Here is a 19,594-nt window from a genome sequence, read left to right as displayed (position 1 = left end):
TGCACAATAAAATCAACAAAAAATGATATTCCTAGATTCCCAAATACACAATATACAGCAGCACTGAAGTATAAACCAGCTACAGTAATTATCTAAATCCAGCTTTGTATCCTGTTTGTGTGCTTTTCTCTTGAAATAATTCATCCTCTTCAGGATGGTTCAAAAACCCAACAAATCTGCTTAATCAGGACTGTGAGGTTTGATCTGATTTGATTGACAGTGGCATCTCTTTGTGGCATCAGATTTAAGTCCTGGTTGATTTAGAATTTCTATTTAAATGAAAACAGTGGAAGTGTGTGTGTTTAGCAGTCTGGAGCATAATAATAATAATAATAATAATAATAATAATAATAATAATACATATCTATAAATGTCTATGCTCTCTTGCTGTTGATACATGAGCTTCAAGTTTTCAGAATTGTGTGCATAGTTCAATTTTTGTGTGAATACAATGGATAACTGTAATACAAGATTTCTTCCAAGAGATGTCACACCCATTGGTCACACCCAGGCGCGGATTAATGCACAGGTTTACGTAGGCTGCAGCCTAGGGGCCTCACGTGTGCAGGGGCCCCGGATTGGCCAGACAATTTATTATTATTATAAAACTTTTTTTTTTTCGGCCCATAAAAGTGTTAGGCCTAGATCGGCGGCCCATTGTTTTTTCAATTGACTCTGGGCTGGCCAAAAAACATTAGGCTATTTGTTTCCATACATCCCCTACTTTCACATTGAAATGGACTAGTCCAAAACGGTGCGCGGCGCGAAAGATAAACAGTGACAGGAGAACTCAAACAGAGACGAAGCAAGACGAGTCTAAACGCGAAAATTAAACGAAGTTACCCGAGCGGCTCAAATAAAAGTAAAAAAAGACGCCGATAAGTATTTGGCAACGCTGTCAAAAATGACAAACTTTCTTTACGACTACTGTTGGGGATACAGACATGATGAACAACAGTCCAAAGCGATGAACATGCCGCTACGGCAGCAGCAGCTAGCTGTGAAGTGGCGCTAGGTGAGGATACCAAGACAATGAAGAGGACAGCATATCTTTAAACAGCACCCTCTTTGGGATTTCTGCCTGCATGCAGTTTCGTGTGTGCATCTGCCAGGCTAGAATAGTGATAGAGATCATGGAGAAGAAACGCAAAGGAGGTGCAGAGAAGCTGCGTGAGAAAAGAAACGCTGCCAAATGTGTAGCAGGAGCAGGACCTTCATCAGCTCCCGTGGCCGATGATAGCGGTGCTGGTGTCGGCTACAGTGACATGCAGAGTGAGGAGGAGACTCAGGAGGAGAGGGACAGAGATGAGGGAGTGAGGCTACAACCTGCGGTAAACACAACTCCCCTTAAAACACTTAACCCCTTGATAAAACTGAGCCAAAAACAAGTGGTGGACAAACTGTTGATGATAACACTACAACAATAAAAGAAATAGGCATGCTATGCTGTATGATTGCATTAGTTGCACGGGTATCTGAGTCTTTACTGATCATTTTCTCACCGTTTTATTATTAATAGCCTATATTAGCCTGCCTTTCATTCAACAAAGTAGCCTACATCTTAAAAATAAGCAAAACACCACCTTAAGGTTCATCAATGCTTGTGCATTTGTGTACTTAAAGTAGCCTAGATAAACGTTGCACATCATGCAAACTTTCTTAATGAGAATTGTAGTTTTTCTATCTGCATTGGCAGACAAAAACTCATGATAGACCTCTTCAAATTAAAGCACAGGGCCTCTTCAGTCATGAAATGATAAAATAAATATATATATATATATATAACATTAATAAATGGCACTTTTTTGTATTTAATGTGTAAACTCTCACTGATTCTTGCTTACTCATTACATGGCGTTAGTATTTTTAAGTAGTAGGAGTTGCTATACATATTCAGGGGAGAGCAGACGGGTGGTATTTGAGATCTTATGTGGTGTGGCGGTCTGGGCCAAAATGCCAGGGCCAATTTTTGGTCCCAGTCCGTCCCTGCTGCTACCTATAGCTCGGATCCTGCATGTGAATTCTAAAAAAAATTCTAAAGGCGTGATGATTATGCAACAATATGTAGCCTACATGTTGTGCTGCTGTTTCATTATTGTTGTTAATAACAGTGTTATGTGCTGCTGCTGCTGTTTTTATTATTTTTATTTCATTCACAGTTTAGTGTATTGCAGTAATGATCAGTGGTGGAATGTAACTAAGTACATGTACTCTAGTACTGTACTTGAGTCCAAATGTTGAGGTACTTGTACTTTACTTGAGTCTTTTCATGCCACTTTCTACTTCTACTCTGCTACATTTCAGAGATAAATCTTGTACTTTTTCCTCCACTACATTCATCTGTTACAGCTTTAGTTACTAGTTACTTTACACATTAAGATTTCTGCACACAGAACACATGTAGTTTATAAATCTGATGTTTGATTCTAAAGTAAACTAGCCGACAATATAATGGCTACAAGTCAGCTGAGATGATTAGACCATTAAACACTAGTTGATTGACAATAAATTTGTTTGGTTTGTTTAAAAAAAATTGGATTTTTCGACATTCAGTACTTTCACTTTTAATATTATAAGTACATTTTCCTGATGATACTTACATACTTTTACTTAAGTAACATTTTCAATGCAGGACAGTATGGTATTAGTACTTTTACTTAAGTAAAAAGATCTGAATACTTCTTCCACCACTGGTAATGATGTTGTGATTTTGCCTCAGTAAAACCAAGTGTTCTGCACTGATGCAGATGCTGCAGCCTACCTGTTTGTTTAGAAAGCTAAAAGTGATTACCAGCTTGCTGTTGAACTGTGAATCCAGGGAATTCTGTTGCTTTACTGTTTAGTTACATTTCCATTGTAAATGTTTTGGTGCTGTGGTGGCAGAGGATAATATCTGGTATTCTTTCCACTTACATCTCTGTTAATGTTAGTTTTATGATGTAGTTTTCTTATTTTACCTATGTGGTGTGGTGGTAATTGGTGTGTGTGTGTGTGTGTCTAAATACATTTTTCCAGTAAAGCACAATGATTAAGGGGTGGGCTCACACAAAGTGCAGCCTAGGGGCCCCTGACCACCTTAATCCGCCCCTGGTCACACCAGACACCCAGTTCATAATACATATAAATATTGCAATACTTTCATCAGTGGGCCATAGGCCAATCACCATTGTGTTACCTCCTCCTGTGATAGATAGTGATTTAACAGACATTAATTCAAATGAAAATGTTCAAGATTACAGCTTTAATCACCAGATAATAAACACTATTAGAGTATTTAACTTTATAGTAAGCAATAAATTGATTTCAGGCACTTTTTAATCAACATCATTTTGCTTCATCACTCACGATTGTCGTGTTGCATGACTGTAATTACTGCATCCACAAAATGAGATGCATTGCATTGTGGAACTTTTATCAGTTGATATTACTTTTTGTAGGACGTGCTGAGGGCACTCATATATATATATATATATATATATATATATATATAGTGGATACATTTGACACTTAGAATTCGGACATTAAATATAGTGCACTATTTAGTAAATAAGGGTTAATTTTGGTGTGTGTGTGTGTGTGTGTGTGGGTGTGTTTGTATATGTGTGTGTGGGTGTCTCCATGGCAACATAAGCAAACAATGTGACATCATCGTTCACCAACAGAGCTGGCCCACTTCAAACCAGTCAGAAAAGTACAAATACAAAACAATATCTTAGCTGAAATGATCTTAATAATTACTGATGACAACTAAGCTATCTCCATGACAACTGAGCAAACCAATGTTGTGGTAAACTGTGAGAAGTGGTAGAAAGCCCTGGAAAAATTAAGTTTTGGGGGGCCTTGTAGGAGGAGGGCAGCTGGATTCTCGGGATTTACCCCTGCAAACTCACACAGACATACACACTTTTAAGTATCTGACCATTAAGTTGCATAGTTGGAACAATAAGCTCTTAGAAATGCATAAGTCATACATCAGGGGGGAAAAATTGGGCAAATTAACGGGCAACATTCCTGGAAACGGGTGATAAAGCAGACAGTTTCCTGATGTCCCTAAGGGCGAAGGGCAAAAGAGCAAACTTGTACTATGAAGGACTTATCGGTTAAGAATTTAACTGTTCACATTTTGTAAACATCAAGAAACAAAGCATCACAAGCCAAGATTTGTACAAAAACCCAATTATTTAACTTTATTAACATCAATGTTTTTTCTTTTTCATCAACAGTTTCTTTTTAAATTCCAGTTCTTTATCAACAAATAGAAAACAGACTGTGTGTACAACAGATCGAACCCCTACAGCACTAAGCATTCACAAGGTAAAAATGAACATTTTAGTTTTTCGCAAGCGTTTTCAAGTCCCCCCTCCCTCCCACCACCGCCGCCTCCACCACCGCCACCACAACGTTTAGGCCTCTCGCGATCAGACGCTTCCCTCCTGCGGCTCGTGTGGGAGAAGATGTGTGCTTGAGTGGTGCGATTGAGTGAGGACGGGTGGGGTGGGGAGTTGTGCTGTTTTTCCTCATTCAGACGGACAACCAGCTGTCAAAGTTACTATGGTAGTACAGTAGATACAACGGTGTTTCCATTAATAATCACTCTAGGACAGCAGGCTCTCTGCAGTGTCTCTAGGGTCGGTAGATCAGCAGAATGAATCCTTTTTAACAATATACCTTTGAAGCTGTGTATATATCTATGTGTAATTGTACATATATATATATAATCAATCATAATTATATATATATTTATAGTTCTATTTCTGTATAAAATAATATCAGGTTTCAGTCCAACGGGCCGAGTCTCTTTCCCACTGGTAGGAATGGTTGATTCTGTACAGTTGCCAGCTTTGATGGCTCTACTCCGCAGCCCATAGGAACCACTTCCGCTCCTTTCGGTGTGTGTGGCTCAACTCCAGCAAACTGACCAGGCTAATGGGCAGCGAGGAGATGGGAGGGACTTGAAGAGCAACTTTATTTAGAGATCAGGGAGGTTTTTTTTTGTCAACCGCCCTTTGGGTACAAAAGTCTGTTTTCCTCAGGTAAGTTCTCCGCTGTGGAGTATGAAGGCCTCAATGCCATAGGCTTCTGATGAAAAACAAAACAGACAAAAAAAAAGAAGTAGAAATCATGTGCTTTCCATTTCTGTACATCTCTGATTTAGTCTCTTGTTAGCTAATTTACTTCTTGTTTTATAAGTAGCTACCACGTTTACAGGCCAAACTTTAGTTCAAAGGTGTGCTCTGAAATCAATTTTGTCAAAGTAAATTTTTTTTAATCCAAAACGGCAAGTGAAAAGGCCAATGTTATGACATATATTGAATAAAACAATAATGTCATGTGACAAAATAAATCTGACAGCAGCTCAGAGAACAGTGGTCCTCCTGTATTAGTATCTAGGAACGTGTTAAAAATACATGTCCCTTGTGCTAAAGTACCCTAAAATAAAAAAACAAAAAAGTACCGATTATGAAAATAATGCAAGCCTCAGGCTGGGCAGTTTAAGACAAAATAAATGTCTGATGTTAACATGATAATTAAAAACAACAAATATACTAAACAATAACATTTGACACAATAAATCATAATATTGACAATAAAATTAACAAGAAAACAGAGAGTGCTCTCTTAGTGCTACCAGTAGCCTTTGACAATCAGGGAGGTTTGGCTTCGACAGAGCAGAGAGGCGAGCTGCCAGTCTGCGCTGTCGCATCTGTACAAGTTGTCATATTTGTCATAGTCATTGTAATGTTTTTTTGTTGTTATTTTTAAAGCAAAATCTTATGTGGTTGGTTAAGTCAGCGTGGATCTCTGTGATTGGTTAAACCCGTCGCCGGGTCTGCAAGCGCATCCCTTTCTCCTCCCCTCTGGTAGCTGCGAGGGGTCAGGTTTTAGGGGGTCAAGTGAGTGGATGGTGGCTGAGATGGGACACTTGGCACACTCCTGAGAGGTTTGACCAGGGCGTCTGCTTGGTGGGAGTGGTTATGTTGCATAGTGGTCAAAGCTCCCCAGGTACTCCAATGCTGCCCTGTAGCACAACTGGTACTGGTCCTGGAGAGAAGAAGAAGAAGAAGAAGAAGAAGAAGAAGAAGAAGAAGAAGAAGAAGCCTCAGTAAGAACGTCTTCATGCATGGCTGGAATATCACATTTCAAACCTGTAATTTTACTATTCTGGTCTGCTCTTTAAACACGACATCTATTGCATTTCTGTCTTTCCTGGGAGAGGGATCCCTCCTCTGTTGCTTTCACTGAGGTTTTCTTCCATTTTCCCCCTGTAGAAGCTTTTCCTGTGCTGTACAGATTGTAAAGCCCCCTGAGGCAAATTTGTGATATTTGGCTATATAAATAAAATCAACTAGACTTCTTGTGATTATGGCTACATTTTAGGTAGCTAGCCAGTGTATGCATTTTCTTACTGTGTTTCAAGCTTTTCAGGTGACACGGAGAACTTTTCAACAAAAAGCTGGTCATGTTCTTTTGTCACTGCAATCTCAGCAGTAAATAGATGTGTTGAATCTCACTGCTGTTACTGCTGTTACTAATTGATCATTTTGCATTTTGTAAATGTTATTTTGTTCTGTAAAATACATAATGTTATAATGTGTGGTGAGGTTAACCACCATTATGTAATAATAAGTGTATTGGTATATGTCCAAAAATGTTTTTGAACTCATTTAAATTCACACCATGGGTATCTTCTTTTATACGTTTTTAAAAAGCTTTGCCTGTTTGTTATAGAATGCAGTTATCAATTCTTAACTTGAGGAAAATTTGACACTCAGATGTGTTTGCTACAGGATTTCTGAAGCACCTCTAAAACCTCTATTAAAGAAAAAATTGACAACATAATGTGCACACCATAAAATATTCAATATTGACTTTGGAATACTATCCTGTCACTGTGGGATACTGAGTATGTCTCTGTTCTTACCTCGGTCTGCACCATGGCAGGCCGCTGGGTGCGAAGTGTCTTCACTGTCTGGAAGAGGTCGACTACTCCTTCGTACCTCATCCTCTCCAGCACGATGCTGAGAGTGATGAAGACTCCGGTCCTGCCCACCCCAGCACTAAGGAGCACACCCAATACAAGTTGAATAAACGCCTCTTTAAACGATTTTCAAGAAAAATAAACATTATAACCTTCATGAAGGTATGACTTACTGCGAACATAAGGCATTAGACTGCATTACCTTTAACCAGGTCTACGTAATAAACTGGCACCTGAGTGAAATTCTTATGAAATGTTAAAAAATTGAAACATCATTTAAATGTGATTTTTTTTTCCACACAGGTTGATCTGAAATTTGGTATAAATCTGTCATTATGTTGAGCACAGCTTATAAGCCATTTGAAACTGCAGAGAGAATTGTGAGAACTCTGCTGCTACACAATCAAAATTCAAACAGTAAATGTTGCAAGCATGTATAGAACTCTAAAGTAGCAGCCATCCTTTATGCCTACAGATTTGTCTTAATTGTATTATTAATTTGTGCCACTTTTCCTCCTTACCTGCAGTGTACAGTGATTGGTCCATCCTGTCCAAACTGTTCCTTGGTTTTGTGCACTTGTCCAATGAAATCAATGAAGCCTTCTCCGGTTTTTGGCACTCCTTGCTCGGGCCAGTCAGTGAACTGGAATTGGCGGATTGTTCTGGACTGCCCGTCCTGACAGAGAGCAAATAGAGGTACATACGGTAGAACATTGAAGAGGCGTAGAAAAACTGACATGTCTGTGATGTATATTGTGTGCATAATTCAGCTGAGCTTTCTTCAATGCTTTTATCCATCTCTATGAGCAAATAACACTCTGCTTTATACACCACTCTCTGCAGCCTTCAGTCTAATATGCACTTAAAAAAACACACACACAGCACAGCTTCTCAGTCAATGTCTGCGACTACCGTAACCCTGCAGGTTTTTCCTAAAGCCATCTAATCATCTAACTTACACTTGGGATGCAGTACGAATAAAACGGACAGCCTGGCAGGAGAGAGAACTAGCAGCATGATGGCACGTGAGGACTGGACTGACAGACACTTAACATGGAGTCCCACATTTGACAGCATCATGATGTCAGCATGTGTGAATTAAATGTTTTTTGTGCATATTATCATATTATGTTTCATGCATATAATATCTCTTTCAAGGCACATACTGTATGTATATATAAACATATATATGTCTGTGTGTGTGGAAGGAGTGGATGTGGGATTAGAGTGCTGTGGGCCTTCTGATGACAGTAAAGTATATTTATAGCCCATTGAAACTACTGCATCACAGGGAGCTGCAGTACTGGCCCTCGGGGATTGAAGGCTATGCTTTTCATGTATTTTCACAGTGAAACACACACACACACACACACACACACACACACACACTATCCATAGATCAAGCATACTAAATCTGGGTAAACATGTTTGATGGTGCATTCACTTGATGTCAGCCTGTCAGGAGAAATAACACGGGATGCATTCTGAATAACTCTACCTTGAAATCACAGCTGGTATAATTTTTAACACTTAGTACGACTGTCTGTATTTGTAAGAAAACCTAAAATTAAAATGGATTTTGGGTGAGTGAATCCAACATACCCTGGCATCTGTGACTTTGAACTCTCTGAGGATGTACTGGGGCATGTTGTACTCAGCCATTGGATCCACCACAAAGTATTGGTACCTGGCTGAACGCTCTGCTGGCCAGTACTGATGACACTTCTCCTACAAAAGAAAAGGGAGGCAAAATTTCAAGTACTTATATTTGAAGAATCTTTTTTCAAACGCATTCAGGGAAAAACAAATGGACTTTTACATAATGATTGCAGGATATGATTAGTACGGTTTTATGTAAGTAATTAGTCATTTTGAGTCCTGAGAAGGTCTGCTTACAAAAGAAAATCGAGGAGAGACTTATCTGTGGTTTTGAAAAAAACTGTCTGATTTATCTTAGGTTGCAAATATTTACATTTGTTTGTGTTCTTAACTACAGCAATGATGTGCATGAGGGCTTTTGTTCATAAACTGTGATTATGGATGAGAGGGTGATAAAAGCTATGAAATGCAGTTGAGTGCTGTCGGAATCACTTGCTTAATCACAAAAAACAACTCAGTCAAAGATATGAATTTAATCAAACTGGTACCAAGATGACAGCACTGATTTTTTTCCTTAAAGGATTAGTTTGAAGTTAGGGTGATATGCTTACTCATGTTTTGCTGAGAGTTAGATGAGATGATAGATACCACTCTCCTATCTGTCCATTTAATATGAAGCTTGTGCCAGCAGCTTGTTAGCATTGCTTACCATAAAGACTGGAAGCAGGGGGAAATAGCTACCCTTGCTCCATCCAAAGGTTAAAAAACTCTGCCAGCACCTCTTTTGTTTTTTTGTTTGCATTTTTGCCTTAATTAGATGACATGCAAAGGTCCTTGGCTGGAATCAAAGGCAAACCAGAAGAGAATCCAAGAAGTTACTTTTGACAGAGCTATGCTTTCCGTTTCCCCCCTTTTCCAGTCTTTATGCTAAGCTAAGCTAACCCTGTCTTGGCTGTAACTTTATATTTAACGGACAGATGTGAGAGTAGTATTGATTTTCTCATCCAACTCTTGGCAAGAAAGCGGATTATTATATTTCCTAAAATTCTGAACTACTAAATTTAAGATTCACTCCTTGATTTTGTTGTGAGTATGTTTCTATAAAGAGTCTAACTAAGAAAACACTATTAAAAAGTCACTATTTAGCTCCCTTGTTACCAAAACACATCCTGTTTTTTTTTTTGTTTTTTTTACAAAGCTCGATGCAGTCATGCAGTTCGGGAATCATCAGTATGCTTGGAATACAACCAATTATTGACAAGCATGCTAGTTTCAAACCAGATGTATTCCAGTCGTGGTGATAAGGAAGTTAACTTTCAACCAAAATTACTGTTCAGGGTTGGAATGAATTAATATTTGAGCTGTGTGATGCAGTAGCATAGCTGAACCGACCTATAAACATTATTATCATTCCCTGAAATGGTCCAAGGGCCTACAGGTGCATGCATTTATTACAATATGTGTCTATGTATTACCCGTCCCATCTCTCGTAGCTTCGTGAGCATGACGACGATGGTGGAGTTGTGCTCCCACAGCATCCTCCAGAAGTCCTCGGTGGTCTCTGCCAGGGGGCCCTGTGTGGCCAGGTAGGCCTTCTGCTGTCTAAAGACACAACACCACATAGAGGAAGCAGGAATTAATCATAACACATAATCATTATGAACTTTATGGTGCTTTTACAACTGGTATTATAAAGCACATCACAAAGCAATAACCAGAAATGGATTTAATGATAAAGGAGTGCTGCTGTTGTAGAGGCTGTTAAACCATCTCGCATCCCAATATCCTATAACAAGATATAAGTCATGCAACAAAACTGGTGTCTTATAAAGTGCTCAAATACATTCAAACACAAATGTATTCAAATAAAATTCAATGGCTCCGGAAGAGCTTTCTGTGTTACTCCTTACTATGGCCATGCCAAGACCCGGGGTATTGACTTCTTATATACTGTCTATGGGTGTTAAAGGGCAGGTCTTGGCATGGCCTTAGAAGGATTCGTAATATCGCGAGCGGGGGCGCCGTGAGCGCTGAGCAAGCAGGTACAGTAGTGAGTTGTCGTCTATGGAAAAAGATGGATAAAGCAAAAAAGCTGTTGGGAGCTAAAAATAGAAAAAGAAAGAGGGAAAAGGAGATAGCATGTCAAGGGATGCAACAGCAGTTAAAAAGGTGGATGGTGAAAGGCAACAGGTAGGATTTAAAGTGTGACGTCTGTGCTTGGAGGCAGCTAAATGGGGGTTTACGGCTAGATTAGAATATGCAAAACTGAGGTTGCTGAGCTGAAAACTGGAAAATATAAGGTAGCATGTACAATAAATGACAAGAATCTGGAAAACGTAACTAATGCAATAACTCTGGTTTACCATGGAATCATGCATATATTTTATTTTACCATTAGCTGTCAGACATACAGGCTATAGTTACATCTGTTGGGTGACATGGAAGCTGTAATTACAGGGTCACATCTCTCTCTCTCTCTCTCTCTCTCTCTCGCTCTCTTTAAAGGTCCGTGCTAAGTAGCTCTCCATATTTGTACTTTTCAAAATCCAAAATGTGAATGTCAACAGCAGCACAACCTGCATACTAGTTGTCTTATATGATGCCATCACTAGGCTGATTTAAGAATTGAATTTAGGCTGCTATATTTAACAGTGAGTTCATTTCATTCAGGTGTGAGGATGGTGGATCAGGAAAGACAGGGGAAGGCAACAGGTAGGTCTAACATTAGGTTGAAGTGTAGGGGGAGCCACTTGATACCAACAGATTAATTTCTTAATATGATTAATATGGAAAAACTAATGAAAAATCTATTACATAACTTTAGTTTGACAATATGTCTTAGTGGAGAAAAAAACACGGGTGTGGGGGGGAGGCCCCCCACGTGGGGGGGTTTTGGCCCCCACATGCCCCCCGTTTTTTCCCCTCGTTTGGTTTTTTTTTTTTTAGACCACAGGGTGGTGTTTTTTTAAAAAAAAAAAAATATTTTTTTTTTTGTTTAAAAAAAAAAACAGGGGTGGATTTGTTTTTTGGTTTTTTTTTTTTATACCACACCAAACTAAATGTCCAGCATGGTTAGAAGTTCTGTTGACAAACCTATTCACTGTGTCCTTTTTGGGGGGAAAATAGTGCAGACAGAGATGGAAAATATAACAATTACCCTATGTCTGACAGCAGGGATGTAGTAAACAAATCAGAACGCAAATTTAAACATCTGCAACGCATATGCTCGAATGCCATCAATGATGATTTATTTATTGTAATGAAAATACAGTACAAGAAAAAAGTGGGCTACAATAATGTGGTTGCCACTTGTCACAATTTGGTTGCCAAGGGCAACCGTTAATGTTGAGCCCGTATTTTTATATATATATATATATATAATTGTTGCTGCAAACCCCTCTGACACTGGGTAGTTATGCCCCTGTATACAAGGAACCTACAGTGGCGTGACTTGTAGGAAAGGCAATGAAATTCAGCTTAAAAGCATTCAGCTGCAAATTGTAGTAGAGTATGTATGGTCCTGTTGTCCTGTTTGTCAAAATTGTCTCTACCCTACAATCAATTGGGCTAGAGTGCTGTCAATCTGACAATTGTGATTTCCAATGGTTAAAAGTAGTGTCTCTCAGCCCTTGTCACATGACCAATTAATGTTTCCATGACAACTATCCCAAATTCTGATACCATGGAACCAGCACTGGAATTGTTTTAAAAAATGTGGCAGACTGAGCTTATAGAAAATGTGTTTTGTATTTGGATATACAATTTGTTTAAAAGGAAAACAAGTGAAGTTAATAATGAATGTGATGTTTTATTTAGCAGAATTACATTGTGTTGTTCCTATCCTATCCAATATTTCCTATATTTCTAAGCAGATCTATGCTGTATTCTGATAAAATGCCCTCCCCCTTACTAATTATTGCCCTCGCCACCCAACTTAAAAAATCCTGGAATTGCCCCTGCTACCCTAATGCCAACAAGAAAAATTCCTAGACATTTAATGAACATAGCAAACAATCCTTGGCACTAATCATCATCATTGAGCTATTTAAGCCTGTATATATCCTCTACATCATCCTCCTTCCTCTCTGTAAGGCATCACAGAATGAGAGACAGAGAGAGAGAGAGAGAGAGAGAGAGAGAGAGAGAGAAAGAGAAAGAGAGAGAGAGCGCACTTGATATGCTCACAAAACTAGAGATGAGCTCATCCACCAAGCCAGAGCTGTGCTGGTGTCCTACGTGACTTCAGCTGAGCAGCAGTTTTTCTGTCAAACAGTAGGTGGCAGCAGCGCACCAATCAACAGAGTGAGAGGGAGCTGAGTAACCCAACACAAAACACACACGATTGTGCACGCACACTCACATGTTTGCAGCACATGTAAGTTTGCATTCAGGTGTACGCAATACGCGTGCAGTAGTTTTGCATGTATATTCAGACACGCTACCACACACGCACACACTCAGTCACACACTGAGCCACGGCTGAACAACTAATGAAGGTGCTGCAGGCAAGGCACTAATGTGGAACCGGGAGATTAGAATATGCTCAGAGCCTCGCTCGCACAAATAAAGAAACAACAGATTGGTTGAGAGGAGACGGCATACGAGGAGTGGAAGGCAAAGTGTGAGAAATCAAATTAAAAAGATGAAAACGGGGGTTAAGAGAAATGCGAAGTAAAGAGAGGAGATGTACAAAGTAAAGGGAGAAGATGTAAAGAGGAAAATGTGAGGAGATGAAAAGAGTGAGCACTACTCTCTCTCTCTCCAGCTGGTCATCAGTGCGCAAAGTAAAACTGACTGCCGAGGAGAGGAGAGGAGAGGAGAGAAGGAAGAACATGAGAATGTAGGAGAAGGGATTGTTAGAGCGGAAGAGGAAGAAAGAGAAGAGAAGGGAAGGGAAGCAAACCTAAGCACGGGAATGAACGCTAAATTTCAAATTGATAGGGTGGACCCCTCTAACCTCCCCATAATACAGCCCTAAGCCAAAACAAAAATAATTCTAACCGTATCACACAATACTGACTTCTCTGCACACAGTGTCCTGATGAGCGCTCTGCCAAACAGCACAAAGCACTCTCTGCATCATCCCACATGACTGCAGTGCTTGAGGACATAGCGTTTCATTTCAACCTCATTACAATGCTAAAACTCCAGCCTGCATCGGAGCATATCCAGGGCTCCCGCCCCTGATAGCATAGCTGGAATCAATGGTTTGCCTCTCATTAGCTTAGCATATTATTGGCTTTTCTTGAAGACACTGGGGTGAAGGGCACTGGAGGCCCCTGTTAGATTTTTATTTATGCCCAGCCTTTAAAAGTGGCTTAATCACACATAGCCGCCGGTGCAGACAACAGGTCCCCACCCGGATACGTCTGTCTGCCATGATGTTTGGATGGAAAATTAAGATGGTGAGTGAGAGAAGAGGGTGGGAGGAGAGATAGTGAGCAAAGAGTTTGCGAAGAAGACGATTAAGGAGGAGAATAGAAAAGGAAAAAGAGAGAAAAGCAGAGAACATGGAGGAGAAAAAAAAGGGAGGGAGAGGTTTGGAGAACACACTTCATTATACTACTCTCTTGCTGCATTTATGCTATTTACAGAGCAACAATAGAGGTTCTGCCTCTGCGGAGCACCGTCTCATTAACAACAGGACCGGAGAAAGAGGAGGGAGTTAGGGGGTGGGAGTGGGGAGGTGTTGCCCCGTACGAAGCAAAACCCCATATGGACTCAATGGCATTTCAGGCTCGCTAAATCCATCCCCTCCCTGTGCACTTCAACCACAGAGAGTCAGCTCTGTCTGTCTCTTCCATGGTACTTCTACAGGTATAAAACAGAGAGCTGCCTTTTCATCTTCCTAACTCTAGGAAGCAATTTGGACTCACAGAGCACACAATGACATGCAGTAGCTTCAATATGAAAGCGGTAGTGGCTCAGCGGACGAGAGCCACATTGACAGAGCCAGGAGTAATTCTTGCATCTGAATACTGCTCAGTGGGGACTCGTCTTCAGTCCCCTCCCATACATTTTCATCTAATCCACTGTGAATACCTACTGAGTTTTTCACAACTATAACAATCTCTGATGCCAGAATTCAACTGCAGTCCGAAAGGTATTAGGACAGTGATGCATTTGTTGTGCTTTGTTCTCCAGGACATTGGATTTGGACTGTGAGGTTAAAGTGTAGACTCTCAGATTGTATTTAAAGTGCTCATATTATGCTCATTTTCAGGTTCATAATTGTATTTAGAAGTTAAATCAGAATAGGTTTAAATGGTTTAATTTTCAAAAAACACCATATTGTTGTTGTACTGCACATTGCTGCAGCTCCTCTTATCACCCTGTGTGTTGAGCTCTCTGTTTTAGCTACAGAGTGAGGCATCTCACTTCTGTTCCATCTTTGTTGGGAGTCGCACATGCACAGTACCTAGGTAAGCACTGCTAGCTAACCAGAAGCAGAGTACGAGAGTGTGCCATGCTAGCAGCTAGGCGAGCATTATAACGTGTGTTACAAAGTGACGCACGTTCGTCACGGAAGTAAAGTCTGGACTACAATAGAGCAGTTTGGAGCAGTTTATGAACAGTGTTTTCTGTTGGAGATGGTAAGTCCCTTTGGGGTGTACTTTGGGCTTTTTCACTTTGGAAGCCTAAAACATGCCCTGTTTCTTTTAACCAGGGCAGCAGTTTTCAGATTACATTATGTGCTTACATAATTGCAAAAGGGTTCTCCAATGTTTTTTCAGTTAGCCTTTTAAAATGATATCAGATTAGTAAACAGAATGTGCCTTTGGAACATTGGATGAATGGTTGCTGATAATGGGCAATGTAGATACTGCATTAAAGATCATCAGCCACTTCCTTCTACAACAGTCGAGAACCCTTTTGCAATTATGTAAGCACATAATGTAATCTGAAAACTGCTGCCCTGATTAAAAAAAGACAATGCAACTGATCTCAGCTCATACTCTGTCTGTAATGGAGTGGAATGGAAATTTCTAAGTGACCCCAAACTTTTGACCGGTAGTGTACTTCAGTATTTCTACCTTCAAGTATGTGACTCATTAACATCTACAGAATGCTCCAGCCAGGCCTAAACGGCATCCATCTTAATTTTTTGCCTTCAGTCTGGTCCAACCTGCTCAGTTGGATTGACAGGTAACTACTGCTGAATTTGTCTAAAATTGGGGGACTATGTATAAAAAAGGGCTATAAGTCCATTCTATAATGTTTTTACTGTTTTTTCAGTAATACAATAATAATAATAATAATAATAATAATAATAATAATAATAATACAATTATTAACAAGGACCTCCTTGATCTTAGGGTCAAGTGGAATGTTCACAGACAAGATGAACATGGTTTTAGTGATCACCTCCCTCCAGAATGTTTTAATTTTGTCACACTCCCAGACATAGTGCATAGATGCTCCTTTAACCTAATTGCATTTAAAGTCCTTCATTTTTTACCACACAATTTATGTGAACAATGCACATGCATTAAATACTCACTAGAGTACCAAATATGTATTAATCCATCACTGAAAATAGTCCTAAACAAATGCTCCCATTTGAGTAATGTCAACTACAGCTGTTTTGGGAAATTACTGCGCCTTGGGAACTATACATTTGTGAACCAGTTTTTAAGAATACCTCCCCACTAAGAACAAATGGGCTTGGGGATGAGAGCCAAAGGTAGTGTGGCAATTGGGTAGTGAAGTTGGAAAGTATTGAGAGATGAAAGATTTGGTCTTTTTAAATAGGATTTGAGAATAGAATATATAAATATGTATATCTCTATATTCTATATAAATATAGAACAATGCAGCCTTATCCTTTAAAGCTCAAATTCAGCACTTTAACCTCACTCATTGTCATTGTAAGCAGCTCAGATCTTAAAGTTGAAGTCTTTTGCTTACCTGTAGCCGTCAATGCAGCTGGCATTGATGTAGTCAGAGCCCTCGACACCACGGATGGGCTGCAAGCAGACACGGGTGGACTCAAAAGGCATGATGTTGACCAGACGGTTCTTGAACTTGTTGCAGGGCAAGTTGGCGCTGATGAAGCGTGACGTGTGGGCTTTGGAGTTGGCCAGTCTCTGTTTAAACAAAGGGTTGGAAGAAATCAGACAGGGAGAAGGATGGAGAGAAAAAAATGAGAGACCTGTGACCTGCAGTAAACAAAGAAGGAAGTCTGAAATGCTTCCCTGTCAAGTCTCTATTTAGATGTAGACTTAAGGTTTCCTGTCAAGATAAATAACAAATGCTGCTGGTAGGTATAACTAAGTGCAATGGACTTGTCTCCCATAGAGTCCCAGAGCTAGGAGGACTATGGGCGTGACAAGCTGAGTGCTGGCAGCGGACAGAGCACAGATGGACAGCACAGGAGTGTATGTGGACAGTCATGATACTCCAGGAGAAATGTGTGTGTGTTGTGGCCAGACTGTGGCCCCCACATACGCTGCAATCATTCTCTCACTCTTTCATTCTCCATTGTTGGCAGGAGTGTAGATGCTATTATCACTTCAAACAGAATGGATCATGGTCATAAGAGGGCTAATGGCAGAGTCGCGCTGGGAGGAAAGTGTGTAATAACATCACAGTCGATGGCTATTGACAGAAGGTGTGCGTGTGCATGTTATTGCAAGTCACCTTGAACACCAGCTGTGTGTATGTACGAGTGTCCGTCATTTTGTAATTTTCCACGTGTAGCTGTCTTTGTGTGTGTTTGTTCTGGCCCATTGTCCCTGAAAGATGTGTGTTTGTATGAACTGATGCAGTGCTGTGTAGCTGCTGAGATGTCTCAGCACCAATGTCACAGAGACAAATTCCTGCGCATTGGCTTATTTGGCGGATTAATCATTTCAAACATGTTTAACCCTCTATGTGATCACACTGGCACAATAGCGACACCCTGGACATGAGGTCAGAATTCACAAATGCAGTCTGATGCCTGTTTTAATGATGTTAGACAATAAAAGTGCAAGCGCAGCCTGGTGCTTCCAGATCAGAGTGGATTGATGTTAATTATCAACAAAAACTCACTTGATGTACAGTGTTACAATCTCACCCCTGCAAACTATCCAATGCACTATAAATCAGAAAAAGCTATTCTGAAATGTCTTTTCTTAAGTTAAATGCTTCATTACATCCTGCAGGAGTCAATAACAGCACTGGTAAAAATTTTAAGTAAACTTATTACACTAAAAAAACTCATCAAATACCTCGAACCTAAAGTAATCATTGTCTGAGGTGTGTGCTTATCAGTCACCTTGAACTCCAACTCCATGGCAGTAACTGTCTCGCCGGGCGGGGGCTGGGTGAGTTTCTGGATGTGGGCGTACAGGTTGCGTGCCGGAACCTCAGTGTTGCCGCAGGTGGCGGCCTCCAAGAGTGCTTCATGGATAAAGATGTACTGGTCCTCAGTCTGGACCATGTAGTTCCTTTGGGCACGCATGCATGTCACATGGCCGTAGATGTCTACAGACTTCTCGTGTTTCATGCGCTCCAGCATGGCATCGGTAACGATGAAGCAGCCAGTCCTGCCCACGCCCGCACTGAAAGAGGCAGAGTTAGAGGAGGGGTAAATAACTTCATGTTTCTTCATGTATATATATATATATATATATATATATATATATATATATATATATATATATATATATATATATTGTATTATACGGTGTCAGTTTTTGCATGAAAATGTGAACTTAATCTCTCTATGATTGAAACAAATAGACCTGAACAATAAATATCTCCTGTGATAAGGATTTTAATGCTCTGAGTAATGTCTCAAGCACAAGACTTTTCCTCAGACTTCTTAATTTAAATAAAACTTTATTCCTCTAACCTTCAGCTTCTTTTACTGTGTATACCCTTATTGTGATGTACGCACATATGTGTGTGTATCAAAATGAAATCTGACGTTAACATTAGGTTATATGTGTGTACGAATGTTCATCTGAATGTGGTCAAAAAAGATAAAGATGAGCCAAAATGCATTGAACATTGTAAGTTTTCCAGTCCTATTATGTTCTCTCTGCTTGACAGCTGAAAACTGGACATTTTGCTTTTTAGATAAGTTGATTTACACATTCTAGCACAAGAGCTGGAGCATAATGTTATTGTCGCTGCAGATTCTGCACAACGTTTGTGATTGTAGAGGCATCCTGAGAGGCTTTTCGATTGGCTGGAACATAGCAAACAAAGAACTATTGAGGTCAAATTCATGGGGAAGAAAATAAGTTGTTGACCCCAAAAACAGGATTTCAGCATCTCTGTTGAATGCGGTTTCCTTTACGGGGTATTGTCACTGATCTTTGATTAAAGAACACAACCCTGTCTTAACCAAATATTTTCACCCATGAAGAAAACAAGCCATGCAAAATAAATAAATGTGATGGTGACAATTTGCAGTTTATTTAATGTATGCACACATACTGAGCTTGTTCCAGTCTACACCCACCTGCAGTGGACTACCATGGGCCCTGCATCTGGAGGATTGCAGGCCTTTACCCGCCGTAGGAAGGCCAGGATGGGGGTGGGGTACTCTGGCACCCCGTGGTCTGGCCAGGCCATGAACTGGAACTGTCTAACCTCTCTCTTCTCACTGGAACCATTCTGCAGAACAGTCAGTGAAGTAGAAAGGTGTAAGTTTGCGCTTAGTTGGATACCCTGACATGGTAAATTGTAATTGGCTGCTTTTTGAAGATACATTTTGTCAGGCTGTGAAATTTTTTTTTAAACAGGTTAAGGTCACACTGTTTTGATGAAAGGGAGCTGAAATTCTACAGTTAAAATTTGACACATTTGGCACTAGTCATTTAATCAGAAATATAGCTATTCTAAGCAAAGGTCTTGAGTTCACTCATAACTTTGATAGAAGCACATAATGTGTTCTACTTAATGGCTGTGATGATTCTACAACTGTAGTTGTAGATAAAGGGTATAGTTTTTTAATTAAACAGTTTTTTGGAAAAGGTTTCTTGGCCTTGTCACCATTCCTGATAGAAACCGCTGCAGCTGGAG

The 19,594-nt window shown here is 40.0% G+C and overlaps 1 protein-coding gene across 27 annotated transcripts in view; it reads right to left on the bottom strand.

Annotated features, from left to right (window-relative positions):
* Positions 1 to 4,160: 4,160 nt before the first annotated feature.
* The window catches only part of LOC120567749 (receptor-type tyrosine-protein phosphatase F), a 179,909-nt gene continuing 164,475 nt past the window's right edge, over positions 4,161 to 19,594 (bottom strand). For all 27 annotated transcript variants that reach the window (XM_039814731.1, XM_039814741.1, XM_039814733.1 and 24 more), the window contains 8 exons: positions 19,032 to 19,186; positions 17,838 to 18,123; positions 16,487 to 16,665; positions 10,054 to 10,180; positions 8,582 to 8,707; positions 7,501 to 7,655; positions 6,923 to 7,058; positions 4,161 to 6,042 (listed from right to left, as the gene is read on the bottom strand). In XM_039814731.1, coding sequence (XP_039670665.1) covers positions 5,974 to 6,042; positions 6,923 to 7,058; positions 7,501 to 7,655; positions 8,582 to 8,707; positions 10,054 to 10,180; positions 16,487 to 16,665; positions 17,838 to 18,123; positions 19,032 to 19,186 — 1,233 coding nt within the window. In that variant the 3' untranslated portion in view covers positions 4,161 to 5,973. The remainder of the gene's footprint in view (positions 6,043 to 6,922; positions 7,059 to 7,500; positions 7,656 to 8,581; positions 8,708 to 10,053; positions 10,181 to 16,486; positions 16,666 to 17,837; positions 18,124 to 19,031; positions 19,187 to 19,594) is intronic.

Source organism: Perca fluviatilis, chromosome 11 (assembly GCF_010015445.1).
Source record: "Perca fluviatilis chromosome 11, GENO_Pfluv_1.0, whole genome shotgun sequence".
In the NCBI taxonomy this organism is placed as follows: Eukaryota; Metazoa; Chordata; class Actinopteri; order Perciformes; family Percidae; genus Perca; species Perca fluviatilis.
The sequence above is the reverse complement of the archived record's forward strand: the minus strand, read 5'-3'. Positions and strand labels throughout refer to the sequence as shown.